Here is a 13,719-nt window from a genome sequence, read left to right as displayed (position 1 = left end):
GCTCTTCGATGGATCCGTTGCGCACGGCTAGAAAAATGCGATCTTTCACACTCGGCAAATCCATTAGGACGATGGCCAAAGTCAATCGCAATGACACGTTCAGACGGTGAAATGAAATATACCAAGCCACGTAAAAAAAATTTTTTTAAACCGTATGGTGCCCTAAAGCCATCAACGGACAACTGCGAAATGAACTCGGTTCATGTAGCGGAGGGTAAAACCTATTAATATTCCCAAGGCAACGTGTACGGATCTTTATGATGACGTCCGGAACGTTTTCATTAATCTGAAAAAACTGTTCCTTTCGTCACACTCGCGATTATTTTATAGTCTTTTACTGTATCGATATTTTTCAGGTGGTTCGTTATCGCTTACCTTTTGAAAGACGTATATCGGCCGCTAGATGTCAGCTCAAGCTTCAAACTTAGCCACCTGTTGCCGGGTAACCTGTCATGTCACAAGTGCCATCCTTAATAATTAATCTCACTATTTTCAGTGCATCACATTTTTACCCCTTCGTTATTGTATGTTAAGCAGATTTGAATTCATAAATAAAATTCCTTAGACAGGTACAGTTGATGGTCATGCTTTTAGAAACTAGAGGCAGACAATTGACTTATTAGATTGCCACACTAGAATGGTATTAACTTTAAGTTACCATCCATGGCGGTCATGCATTCAGTCACGTGTGTAATCGTGTGCAGTACCGGTCTTTAAATGTTAGACGACATTCAATTCCCACAGAAATAATCGGTGGAATCGTAAAATTTTTTATTCCCGAATTGGTTTTTAAGATTTCTGTGTTGTAATCTGTGGCTCCTTCAAATCTTCGCACGTGTTTTCCTTGTTCGTTTAACAGAGTATAGATCCAACAAAGAAGAATGAAATTAGAAAGTTATTCCCTTTCACTCCTTCCGTTTTCGAATTACGGCAGCCATATTGCGTCCTGCGAGTCGGTGTATCCATCATCAACACGATTTCTGTAATGCTTCCACGATTCAACAAAAGGGAAAAAGGACCGAGGTAATCTCCATTTTAATACAAGCAATCTAAAAGTAATATTTTTTTTATAAATGCTAACGTGATCCACTTTCTTTGAGGGCAAATGGTAGTTGTCACTTAAAGGACGTTGAGGTTAGAAATGGGAGCATGAAGAGGAAAAGTGACTAAGGGATGGGTGTCCATAGCGGCCATATTTGTTTCAATTCTAGATATCTGATTGGTTGGAGGCTCAGAGCAAACTCCATCATGCGAGCAAGAAGTGCAAACATTATTTGAGGAAAGGTGACATTTCAGCACGAGACAAAAGCTCGCTTGTAAACCGTTATGTAAGGAAACGGATTGTAAAACAACTAGATAAGAATAAAGTGCCCATGGTAAGGAAATAATAAAAATACAGTTGTTTTTAATGTTTTATTGTGTCGAGTACGAAACATAAATAGAGAAAATTTCCCCGAAGTAAACTCACGTGTTGATGGTCGTCAAACCGTTAACAGTATTTTACGATATTAATCCTCCCACTCAAATTGATGCTCAGTATTTAAACTACAAGTTGTTAATGGGAAATATTTTGCTGAGATATGTTTTGGTGTCACATAGAAAATATTGCTCTTGCTTTGTAGGATCATTTCGCTGCCTAACTCGTGACAAGCTTTTGTTTGGGGTCAACCATTCTGCCATATTGTTGAAACACTTGGGTTTATACTAATCAACGTTTTTGCACTTGTTATATCACAGATGTTCTGGAAGACAAGACAAGAAAAGTGATGTCCGTAAACTGGAGATCTCAAATGAGAATTACAAATTGGCTCCATTGCTTATCCTTTGCCTTTGAAATTCGACGAGGCTAAAAATGGCGGAAACAACGGATTCTTCTCGACATTTCTCAGTGTCTCACAATATGCAAGTAAGCTTTTTTTACAGCAATGTTATTGTTCAATCGAATCGGGCTTCGTGTTACAGTTCAGTGATTCTTAGCCGAATTCGTGAGGTAGACACACCGAATATGAGGAAACTTTCACAGTTTTAATAATTTCAAAGTCGTAAACGCAATATAACATTTTCGACACTTACATGGGATAGTTTTGCTACATAGCCTCTACGGCGCCAGTCCCAATAAACTGGTTTTAACACGACAGGTGATTTCTTTTTTTATATATTTCATACAGGTTTTGGATTACCTGTTGCATAATCGGGATATGCATTTGTTTCCGACGTACAACTTTGTTTAGTAAATTTAGGCTATCAAAATCTGGATATGTGGAAAAGTAGGTTTTACTCTTCCGATTCACTTGAATGACAAAACGCGTGTTTGTTTTTCTAGTGGCAAATGTTTAGGCAAGTTCTTTGTTGAATCAACAAATGGAGGGAATTTTCTTGAAGAAGCCTTAAGTTAAAATCATTGAATGTTTTTTTGTTATTCTCTTCAACTTCCTGGCGGCCCTAAGTAAAGGTTTACGAAACAAATTTCCATCGTATTCCCAACGCTATCTGAGGAAGCACAGAAGGTCCCCCGACGAAGTGCGTTTATCGTTTTCACTTTGCGCTGCCCGACTTTCAAATGTTCAACACAAGTGTTAAAAAAAAGGCGGGGGGCAGGAGGGGGGGTCACGGGTTTGTTATAGAAAGTTAAGCCCGTTATGATTTGATTTTTTTTTTCTTACGTACTGTTTTAAGTTCTTTTTTCCAGACATGAAAACTCCAGACAAACCCTTTTCGGACAAACGTAACATTGTTTTTTGTGAATGCAGAAAAACAGGTTTTTAAAAAATTTCTCCGGCATACAACTGCCGAAAACAAAAATTTTCTAAAATGGTGAATATACTTGCATATGTCTAACAAGCCAATTTAGAAGGTCCAAGTTTTTCGATGTGAAACTTAATGCCGAAATTGACGCCCATTCGTTTTCAATGTTTTCGGAATCACTTTTACTCTTAACTATTTCACAAAGATCGAGCCGAGTTCCAGCTATCCCCTTTGGCAAGCAAAATGTTTTCCATTTAATTTGATTTTTTTTCATCACTAAACTTTTGCATATCAATCAAAAGCTTCAGTACCTCTTGCCACGGGCATCTGCTGGATCCCGACCTAGTTAATGAACTTTTCCTCGCAAACAATAAAAAAAAAAATGTGAAATTAACAAGTGAATGCGAAGCGGAGGAAACAAAATATTAAAATCGATGGACAAGTAACCAAATTATGGCAAAAAAAAAAACTCGTTCGAGAGCCTAAAATTTAATTCCAGGCCAGGGAACCGGTTCAAAGCTTTCGTTGTTTTGCATTATTCAAAAGTTTGTCTCGAATAGTAAATATTTGCTTAAAAGTAGGCCACACATTCCTGAGCTCTTACATCCGCCAGGATTGCACTCGATGGCCAATAATCCCCTCAGCTTTCTTCTTCGTTTAATTATATACGTCTCATTCCTTTGTGACTCAGCATTCATTGAGCCGCCAGTGTTTCCACGAATGGATGCCACTATTTCGTCTAATATCATAATCAGCGTTCCGTGACACGCATTGTGCCCCCATTAGAGAGAAATCTATGCAAATCAGGTTAAACAGCAACAACCAGGAATATTAAAATCTATCTTGTATTGGAAACAATTGCGTCACAATGCTAGCCAGAAGTGAAAATAGTCGTTCCATTTTCATCTTCCTTATACATCCGAATGATTTCTTTTCGTCGTCTTTTGTGTCGCACTTAAGAGCAAAGCTCCTCCGATATCGGAGAAGCAATTACCTACAACTTTCTGCTAACTTAATAGTGGACAAAACTTTTGGTATATACAACAACTGACCGAGTCAATAATTTTAAGAGAAACAACAAATGCAAAACAGGATGACACCTTCGCAATTTTGAGTTTGGGCGATATTTTTTTTACAGATTTTTCTTCTGCGTTTTTGAAGTGCCGTTCGATTTGTCTTTGCTGTTCGATTGATAAAGACCATTCTGTCCGATGTAACAAGCATTTGTTGTGTTGCTCATAATATTGCTGATCATCTTTCCAACTCCACGGCCTTCCTTGTCATTGGTTTTACCGTTGGCAACATTGGCTTTCCCGTTAGTTACTGCCGCCTTCGCGTCATCCTCCTTCTTAATGGCAGGCAGCCGACGACGTTTGATGTAGGCCTGTACAAAAGCAAGTACGTTTTAATTTTAAAATTTTTAATTAAAAATAATTTCATTTTTTACTTGGATGTAGAAGTTGGAGAAGAGGCTCAAGAACATGAGCGCGTTGAAGCACATGGCGTAAGCTAAAATTTTGGGATAGTTGCAGTCGATGAAGAAAAGCTGAGCCGAATGCAAGAAGACCATCACAAATTGGACCATTTGCATAGTGGTCAAATGCTTTTTCCACCACAGGTACTTCTGATACTTGGGCCCCATTGATGAAAACAAGTAATAAGTGTACATGATGATGTGGACAAAAGTGTTGAGCATTCCGAAGAATGTTCCGTGACCACCGGCAGCGAATTTAACGCCCCACCAACAAGCGGCTGGCATAATGCTGTGGTGAATGACGTGCAAGTTGGTGATTTGGTCGAACTTTTTGCGCAACACGAAGAAAACGGTGTCGAGGAACTCGGTGAATTTGCAGAAATAATACCACCAGCACATCTGGGCGACAATCACCTCATCTGGGTCATCGGAGTAATCGACCGGTTGACAGCGAAGACTGTAGCGGAACAACCAAGCGTGCACTAAGCCCTAAAAATAGAAGATGAGAGGGGAGATTTCTCTTTTATTCCACTTGTGTCAATTTTGGGTTGGCAAGATGGAGGCTTACCTTGTACACTAGGTAGATGCTTGCAAGTACTTGAATGATGTTATAAACGATGATTGCACCACGAAGCTCGAAAGGTTTGCGGTCGCGCATCAGTCTCGGGCCAAGGGATTTAACGAAGTAGATGTAGCACGAGCACATGATTAGAGTTGGAAATGGCGAGCCCATAAAGAGCCATCCGTCCACCCTAGGATCTTTAAATTGTAATTATGTTAATCATTTTATCTCAAATCATTTCAGTTAAATGAATTCTAATTGATGCTCTTTCTGTTGCAGGATTCTTTCATCAGGAAGAAAAGGGATAAAACGAAATTGCTTACCTCTTCTGTTGATCATCAGGTCATTGTAACCGTCCACGAAATTTTTGATGAAAGACATATCTACGGAAAGTTCGATAGGAATTTAAAATCAAGTCGAAGAAAACTTAAAAATAGAAAAGGTAAGACTTCGATGTTAACGGAATACTTTGATACATTACACTCACTTTAGTCCTCACACGCGTGTGATCCGTGATGGCAACTGAATCAAACGGATCCGTTTCCTTTTCTTTATATATAGGCCAGCCGGGGGCATGCAACCTCAATAAAAAAACCATTTTTTTTTTCTAACCAGTTTTCAAAGTTTTCCCAACCCCATAGGAAGCACCTAAATCAAACTCGTTTCGAAATGAAAGCCAAAATAATTCTGTAACCCATGCAAACAGGAACATGTTTTTTTTATATTTTTTTATTGTTTTATTCTTCCCCACTTTGTTACGCGCAAATCCTGTAATCAATGCTAGAAAGTTAACCAGTTTTCTTTATTCTTCGAGTCCAGATGAACCCTTTACAGTGTATTCTAACGGGTTCCAAGTTTTGCGTTAACTTAACCATTACCAGAAAGCGTTTTCTACTTGTGCTTTATTTTGGCGAACGAACTCACACTCGAAGGCGTAATTTTTGAAATCTTCTGATTGAAAGAAGACGCAACAGCTGTGATGGCGTATTTGTTTCATTCGATCTTTGCACGAGTTAACTTTTCCGGTTTCTTCTTAACCAGGGCAACCAGTCGTCGTGTAGACACAAATTTGTGTCACCCATCACGGTGGCCACCAGAAGCAATAGAAGGCTATGTCGCTGTTGAGCAAACACCAATTTCAGCAACTAAATGCCCCACTTGAATGTCGAGTTCTACTGTTGCCAACGAAAATTATGTAACTAGGTAATTTTTTAAAAATTCAGAGAACTAAATAACAACAGCAGATCGAAACCCGTTGAATGAAGAAAAACCGGGGCATTTCGGGTGAGAATCATCAATCAACAAGAAAACCAAGATGTTTGACTTCCAAACGGATAAATGTAAACCCAAGAATGTCATTCCCTGAAACAGGATTGCTTGGCTTCACTAAAAAATGATTGAAGTTTGGAGCCTTTCCATTAGACTGGATTGCGGAAATGAATTGGATGCATAATTTCGAGAAAAACAACAATTTTGCACTTCCCGGAAGAAAATGGTTATTGCCAAATTATCGAGTCCAAATCGAAAAAGTTTCGTATACCAGTTAACAACAGTACAACATTTTCTGAATTTTGCCAATAACCCACTTTTTTCTTAGATGGAACTGGCAATCCTGATATTCAGCTTTTGTTAATTACCGGAACATCTCTGATCGTGGACGTATTTTTGGAAAAAAATTTACTGTCGTCTCATCGACCGTCTCTTCGAAGCAAACCTACAATGGCGTGAATTTCAACCAAACGTGCAACGGAGACTTTGTCGAACAATGGACTCGAAAATGCCAATGCTATCCGTCATGTTTCACAACTGGAATGGTGGAAAAAAAATGAATAGTTCCCTAAGCCTATTGGAAAACACCAGAGCGTGTCAGGAATATCGAGATCCTTATAACGTATGACCGAAACCATCAGCCGGATGTGGAAGAAGATTTTGTTCGTCAGCAGAACTCTGCAAGATTCGACACAAGCCCATCATTATGCCAAGCTTTTCCTGCAGTTGGAAAAGGAAAATGATTCGGCTAACCGAAAACATAACATGTTTTTCAGAGTATTGCAGCTCACTGTCGACAAATCCGACCACCTACTGATTTCATCAGTAAAAATCGGCGTAACTACTGAAAGGGATAAGAACAATTGCACAGTGATGAAAGCTATTACTAATGGAAAATATGGTGAGAAAGGTGGTCGAATAGTCCAGAAAAAGCCTGTAGATGTGTTTACATGCAGTTGGAAGAAATCAAGTCAGAGATTGATTGCTGCACTTCATTTTAACCACAGCTGTGGTTTCTGCTAGATCCATCGTTAGAGCAAGTTTACAAGAGTTTAGTATCATTTATGAATTGTAGGATGTAAAGCCGATAAATGCAAAACCTAGGAGAAATGGACGAGAACGATTTGACATCTCATGTTCCTGGAAAGAAGCTCTCGAACTCAGGATGTAAGGTGTGATGTATTTTATTTTGGTGCCCTTTCCCTTTGGAATTCTCAAGAAAAAAAGGTAAAATTATTTCAGTTGGCAATTCTAATTTTCTTCACTATGCCATCAACAAAAGTTCCTTTTTGTTTCCATAAACTTGCAAAGGGGTAGGTAACTCAAACCAAACAAAAATGGAAATGTGTCCAATGATGGAGAGCGATGGAAACAAAATATCTCATTTACTCTGCAGTCGGCATTTCCCTTCACTTTGAAGATTTATTCGGATAAAAAGGTAATGTTGCATTGCATGATGATGGGGATAAAGTAGATAGAAGATGGCATTCCAATTCATTGCAAAACTGATTTTTTTTCTTGTTTTTCATCATTTATTTCTATCGAATCAGAGATCAAGGTCTATGAAGAGTTGAAAAGTTTTGGGTTCAAACCTACTGTTGTGGTAAAGTTAATAACAAAATGCTTATTTTTTTTTAAATTATGTTACTCAGTATCAAAATTGTCGTGGACGGAAAATATGAATTCTGGCATGAAATACATTACAAACTCAAAATGGAAAGGCATTTTTTTTTTAGATAAGGGCATATTTTGTTTTTTCACGATTATGGGCCATGTTACCCGTGGCGTTCGTAGCGGGATTTTTTGGAACCATCCTGGTGTAGAGGTACGCGGCTATTTTTTCACGATTATGGGCTACGTTACCCGTGGCGTTCGTAGCGGGATTTTTTTGCAACCATCCTAAACACATCCTATTGCCCTTACGCATTAGCATAACGTCATACTACAATCGATTCCACCACAAATACAAGAAACATGGGTATGTAGTAGAGCTTCTGTTTACCACTCTAAAACTCTTAGGTTCAATCCTCAAGGCGAAGGTAAGGCATTGATATCAGGAAATTGAAGGAAAATATTGCCATTTACATACACTGGCCGAATTTTTCTGCTGCATGGCGCTAGCGCTGTAGCGTACTGGCGAGCTAGCAGCCACTCGGTGTTTTCAACCACGATTAAGTTAATGAAAAAAATTGCAATTTTCCCGGAATCAGCATTCAATTTTGAGTATATTCCGCGATATTCAACCAATTCCGATGAGTGTCAGTTTTTGCCGAAAAAAAATTTAAGCCCGACTAAATAAGCCGACTTTTCGTTCGAGTGTATATAGAGAATTAACTCTAAATCTGACCGCTAGATGGTGATAGCAGCAAAATGAAAAAAAAAAAGATCCCATAGTTATGGCAATCCGTTTCACATAAAAAAAAAAAAAAAAGCGGAAAAAAAAAAAAAATCGTACTTTTTTCTTTTTTTTCTACCCGTAGCCATCTATCAGTCGGTTTCGTTATTACAGGCATGTAAGCAATTTCAGTTAATTGTATCCCATTAGCAGTTAATTGAGTAGCGTGGCTGGAGGATCAATTGAAAAATGGATAAGATAATAAAACAAAAAAATGGTAAGTATAAACATTATTATATTGGTTTTCAATTATTAATTATTGTTTATTAGATCAAATTATGAAGCTGCAGGCCCAATTATTGGAACAACACAAAATATTAGATAACAGCAAAGCTAAGGATGGTAAGGCCTAATACGTAATGATTCTATTTATTTGCTTTTATTCATTTGTGTTTTGTAGCTCAAATTTTGAGTCTACAAGCTCAGCTAGGGGAAAAGAACAAATTGGAACGGAACAGTTTCCAAACAGTGAAGGAGGTTTTTCCAAACTCATCCCTCATCACTAAGCACAGTCAGGTACCTAAACTTTTCAAATAAGAATTAAAAATAAGTATAGAATTTGAACAAACAATTATTTATTGTTTAGTTATTCAGTCTACCACCTGACAGTGTGTTAAAGTTAAATTCTGTTAGTGCTGCACTAAAAGAATTGTTAGTAATAAGTCCATGCAGCGAAGGAAGTGAACAATTGTGGGACCGTATTTGGGCCGAAAATGGGTGTGGTACAGAAACCCAGAAATAGCACGAGTTCAACATAAAACATGAATTAGGTACTTTTCGGTTTTTTGTCGATCGAAAAAGTATTTTTAATGCTATTGTTTTGCATTCACAGAATTTAATGGGGGATCAAATCAAGTCTGGAAGTGTTACAGGATGGAAGAGTGAGCCTACAGATGAAAAAACACTGAGAGTGCATTGCCATTAAGGTGTGAGGTAAATTAATAGAATAATGGAAATTGCCTAATGAGAAGTACCATCTTGTGTTAATGAATCCAGTACAACAGCAATCCTTTATAGTTCTGTCACAGCTAAAAGCCTCAAATAATTCTGCTTCTCTGTCTAAAGAACATCTTGTCCTTTATGTTCAAAGTGTTGGGGAAACTGGGTACTTAAATGGCCCTAAAGATGTTTTAATTTTGCTGCCATTGCAGAGATGAACATCATACATGGACTCTTTAGGTATGAAAGGATTTTTCTTCAAATAATTTTAAATTTATGACGAAGAATTTCTCCTCCTTTTTGCCAACCAGGTCTAATCTACCAAAAAAAATTTTATCCAAAAGGAAAGGATTTTCATGTACTGGGAACACAACTATCAACAATGCAACATTGTACAGGTGCTAGTTTATCATTCAAGAGCCTTATACAATGATTTTCATCTGCAATTTGTATGTCCTTCCCCAAGCTTCCACCAGAAGTTGAATCTATGAGTCATGTAAGTTACATGATCAACAGTTGATATGTTTAACGGTGTTGTTTTTCTTTTCTCAATATAGGTTAATAGTAACATTGGATCTGAAAAAATTCTTGGTTGGGGCAAGACACTGAATAAGTTGTATTGATTGGATGGATGACATGACATTTCTATACTTAATTCGGATTCCCCGGACGGTATTTGATATTAAAAAAATTGAAGTGCATATCTGGGCTCCCTTCTTTTCTGAAGCCCCGTTTCCCCTTGACTCGTAATAAGCCCGTAGGGGGTCATGCCCCTACTGTACGGTATATATAAAAATAACATATACCGAGGTTTGGAGGGCTCTGGCCGGAAAGGGGACGTGGGGTGCCGCTTAGTCCGATGATGTGTTCACGGAGGGCGATGTGGCTACCCACAAATCCGAACTAAAGGTTAATCGCTCCTGTAAAAATGTTCCAAATCTTCAGCTCTTCTTCCGGCTTCTCTTAGCCAATCACCGGGTAATCTCCCCGGTGGGTCAACAAGGCAGTGTCTCCCCCTGCCTGGGTTGACGGCAACTTTTGAAAGGGCTATTGTGCCTTTTTAAAGTTGCAAAAATAATTCTAATGTGCAGAGAATTGTCAATAAAATTTTTTTTTTAAATATTTTTTCAAAAATTTATTTTTTCATTGTATGTTTTCGCTGTGTTCATTCTTTTTCTTTCTTTATCAACTTTTTCTTATTTAGCTTGATGCATTCATCTTTATTGTTTTTGCCACCTTCATCAATTTTTATTTATTACACTTTTTGTATTCTTAGACTCAAGGAACAACGTGTGAATATTTTCTGAAGTAATTTTGTGTTTGTATTTTATTTTACTCGTATGGGAACCGATCCCCTGACATTCAGCGTACAACGCCGATGCTCTAGCATTGAGCCACGAGATATATCTAAATATTTTATTATCGCATATCACATGTTATCGTCTAGGATGTTTATGCAGTCTTTCACAACTATATGTTTATCTGTCTATTTGTTTCATAAGGACTATAGCTCTGTTGTAGAGCGTTTAGCTGCGATAATTGTTACCCTGGGTTCAAACCTCAGTTGATGTATAAAACATGAAAAAGAATAATTATAGAAAAGAATATTGCAGCATTACATTTCAATTTTATTCTAAGTGTAAATGTAAGTCCGTAAGAGACAAAAAAAAGCCAACTTGAAATCACATGATTCATGGCTCAATGGTAGAGCATCGGTGCGGGATGCCGAACATCCAGGGTTCGATTCCCCAATGATTCAAAATTGAAAGCTCAATCAAAACAAATAAGGCTCTCAGGTATGTATCAACAACCAAGGATAATACATATATTGTGGCTACATGTGTGGAAAAAAAAGCAAGGAAAAAAAAGCGCACATTAAGAATCAAGTTGAAGTTAAGAATAAAGTTGAAAACATAAGTTTTGCTTCTTTTGTTTAAAAAAAAATAAATTGTATTGACATTACTCTGCACAAACAAATGATTTTGCAACTTTAAAAAGGCACAATAGCCCTTTCAAAAGTTGCCGTCAACCCAGGCAGGGGGAGACACTGCCTTGTTGACCCACCGGGGAGATTACCCGGTGATTGGCTAAGAGAAGCCGGAAGAAGAGCTGAAGATATGGAACATTTTTACTGGAGCGATTAACCTTTAGTTCGGATTTGTGGGTAGCCACGTCGCCCTCCGTGAACACATCATTGGACTAAGCGGACCCCCCACGTCCCCTTTCCGGCCAGAGCCCTCCAAACCTCGGTATATGTTATTTTTATATATACCGTACAGTAGGGGCATGACCCCCTACGGGCTTATTACGAGTCAAGGGGAAACGGGGCTACGGAAAGGAAGGGAGCCCAGATATGCACTTCAATTTTTTAAACATAAAATACCGTCTCGGGAATCCGAATGAAGTATAGAAATGTCATGTCATCCATCCAATCATTACAATTTATTCAGTGTCATGCCCCAACCAAGAATTTTTTCAGATCCAATGTTACTATTAACCTATGCTGAGAAAAGAAAAACAACACCATTAAGCATCTCAATTGTTGCCCATGTGACTTACATGACTTATAGATTCAACTTCTGGCAGAAGCTTGGGAAAGGCCATACAAATTGCAGATGAAAATCATTGTATAAGGCTCTTGAATGATAAAATAGCACCCCTAGAATGTTGCATTGTTGATAGTTGTGTTCCCAGTATGCTGAAAATCCTTTCCTATTGGATAAATTTTTTTTTTTTTAGATTAGACATGGGTGGCAAAAAGGAGGAGAAATGCTTCGTCATCAATTCAAAAAGTTTTAAAGAAAATTTCTTTCATACCTAAAAAGTCCATGTATGATGTTCATCGCTGCAATGCCAGCGAAGTGAAACATCTTTAGAGCCATTTAAGTACCCAGCTTCACCAACACTGTGAACGTAAAGGACAAGTTGTTCTTTAGCAAGAGAAGCAGCTCATACCTTAATGGTAATGCACTTTCAGTGTTTTTCAACTGTAGGCTCACTCTTCCATCCTGTAACACTTCCAGATTTTACTTGATCCCCTGCTAAAATTCTGTGAATGCAAAATAACAGCATTAAAAATACTTTTTCAATAGACAAAAAACCGAAAAGTACTGTCCAACCCCATGGTATAGAAACCATGAGGCAGAACAGCGCCCCGGTTCCCTAAAGCTACAAAAAAATGGGACGCAAACGGGGTGGCAGCCAACGGGTTAACTCACATACACAATACACTAAAAAATAAAATAATACCAAGGTGACGATCCATTATGAACGCCGCCATCGCCGCGGGCTGTCTGCTGCGCTACATCCTTTTTCGGTCGATTTTTCCATCAGGGGCGATGGGGAAGACGGCGATGAGATGACGGCGAAGGCTTTGATGAGACGATGGCGATGAGACGATGGCAGAGGCGAAGACGGCGACGAGACGATGGCAGAGGCGAAGACGGCGACGAGACGATGGCAGAGGCGAAGACGGCGACGAGACGATGGCAGAGGCGAAGACGGCGACGAGACGATGGCGAAGACGGCGAAATGGCAAGAGGCGAAGACGGCTGGCGACGGCGACGAGACGATGGCAAATGGCAGAGGCGAAGACGGCGACGAGACGATGGCAGAGGCGAAGACGGCGACGAGACGATGGCAGAGGCGAAGACGGCGACGAGACGATGGCAGAGGCGAAGACGGCGACGAGACGATGGCAGAGGCGAAGACGGCGACGAGACGATGGCAGAGGCGAAATTGTTCTTATATGCCCTGGGTAACAGATGATAAACAAATCAGATTCGAGAACCACATGACATTTGGTAAAAAAAAGAGATCAAAGTATGGTTATGGTTAACTGGGGTGTCAAAATGGCACAAGTTTGAAAACAAAAACTAGCTCAGGTGATTTCCTGGTTAATAGGACCGTAATGATGAAATAGACTTAAGTTAGGGGGGTGCTACTTCTAAGACATGGCCTTCCATACTAAAAAAAAAAACACCTGCTGCATGGCAATATTTTATCTTCAATCTCCATTCAACAAGAGCTGGACCCAAACAGTTGTGATATAAAGCTATGCTTGTTGAATGAAGGTTCAAGGAGTTCAAACAAGGAAATGCCTAGCGCACCCAGAAGTCACAAACATTGAAAACAAAGGTGAAAAAGGTTAATAAAACATTTAGTTCTCTAGATATACATGAAAAGGAGAGATATCTTAAACAGTAATAGCTCAACTAGTGGGTTTGAGCTTGAAACGATTCAGCCAATACTTTTGAGTCTACTTACAATTCTATTGAGAGGCTCATTGCAAATTAATACTCTTGCTTAAACTTTACTAATAACATTTCTGCTATT

At 38.8% G+C, this 13,719-nt stretch overlaps 2 protein-coding genes and 2 long non-coding RNA genes across 6 annotated transcripts in view; 2 read left to right on the top strand and 2 right to left on the bottom strand.

Moving 5' to 3' along the window:
* LOC130699524 (low-density lipoprotein receptor-related protein 2-like) overlaps window positions 1-13,719 on the bottom strand; it is a 103,092-nt gene that overhangs the window by 21,015 nt on the left and 68,358 nt on the right. The gene's annotated exons all lie outside the window — the stretch shown is intronic.
* LOC130699535 (elongation of very long chain fatty acids protein 7-like) lies at window positions 3,573-5,321 on the bottom strand. The gene is made up of 5 exons (XM_057521806.2): window positions 5,269-5,321; window positions 5,105-5,164; window positions 4,788-4,978; window positions 4,193-4,708; window positions 3,573-4,129 (listed from the first exon to the last, which is right to left on the bottom strand). The coding sequence occupies exons 2-5, from the start codon at window positions 5,160-5,162 to the stop codon at window positions 3,878-3,880; spliced, it is 1,017 nt and encodes a 338-aa protein (XP_057377789.1). The 5' UTR covers window positions 5,163-5,164; window positions 5,269-5,321; the 3' UTR covers window positions 3,573-3,877.
* On the top strand, window positions 5,067-7,739 carry LOC130699551 (uncharacterized). 3 transcript variants are annotated; one of them, XR_009421140.1, is made up of 3 exons: window positions 5,067-7,277; window positions 7,362-7,488; window positions 7,601-7,739. It is a non-coding gene; the product is annotated as an uncharacterized LOC130699551 (long non-coding RNA). The 3 variants fall into 3 exon arrangements; XR_009003456.1 differs by having other exon boundaries at window positions 5,067-5,223; window positions 5,823-7,277; window positions 7,362-7,733; XR_009421141.1 differs by having other exon boundaries at window positions 5,067-6,310; window positions 6,379-7,277; window positions 7,362-7,733.
* Window positions 8,598-8,951, top strand: LOC132088110 (uncharacterized). Its single transcript, XR_009421340.1, has 3 exons — window positions 8,598-8,662; window positions 8,716-8,787; window positions 8,846-8,951. It is a non-coding gene; the product is annotated as an uncharacterized LOC132088110 (long non-coding RNA).

This window comes from Daphnia carinata, chromosome 6, assembly GCF_022539665.2.
Source record: "Daphnia carinata strain CSIRO-1 chromosome 6, CSIRO_AGI_Dcar_HiC_V3, whole genome shotgun sequence".
Lineage (NCBI taxonomy): Eukaryota > Metazoa > Arthropoda > Branchiopoda > Diplostraca > Daphniidae > Daphnia > Daphnia carinata.
This window is presented reverse-complemented; position numbering and strand designations above follow the sequence as displayed.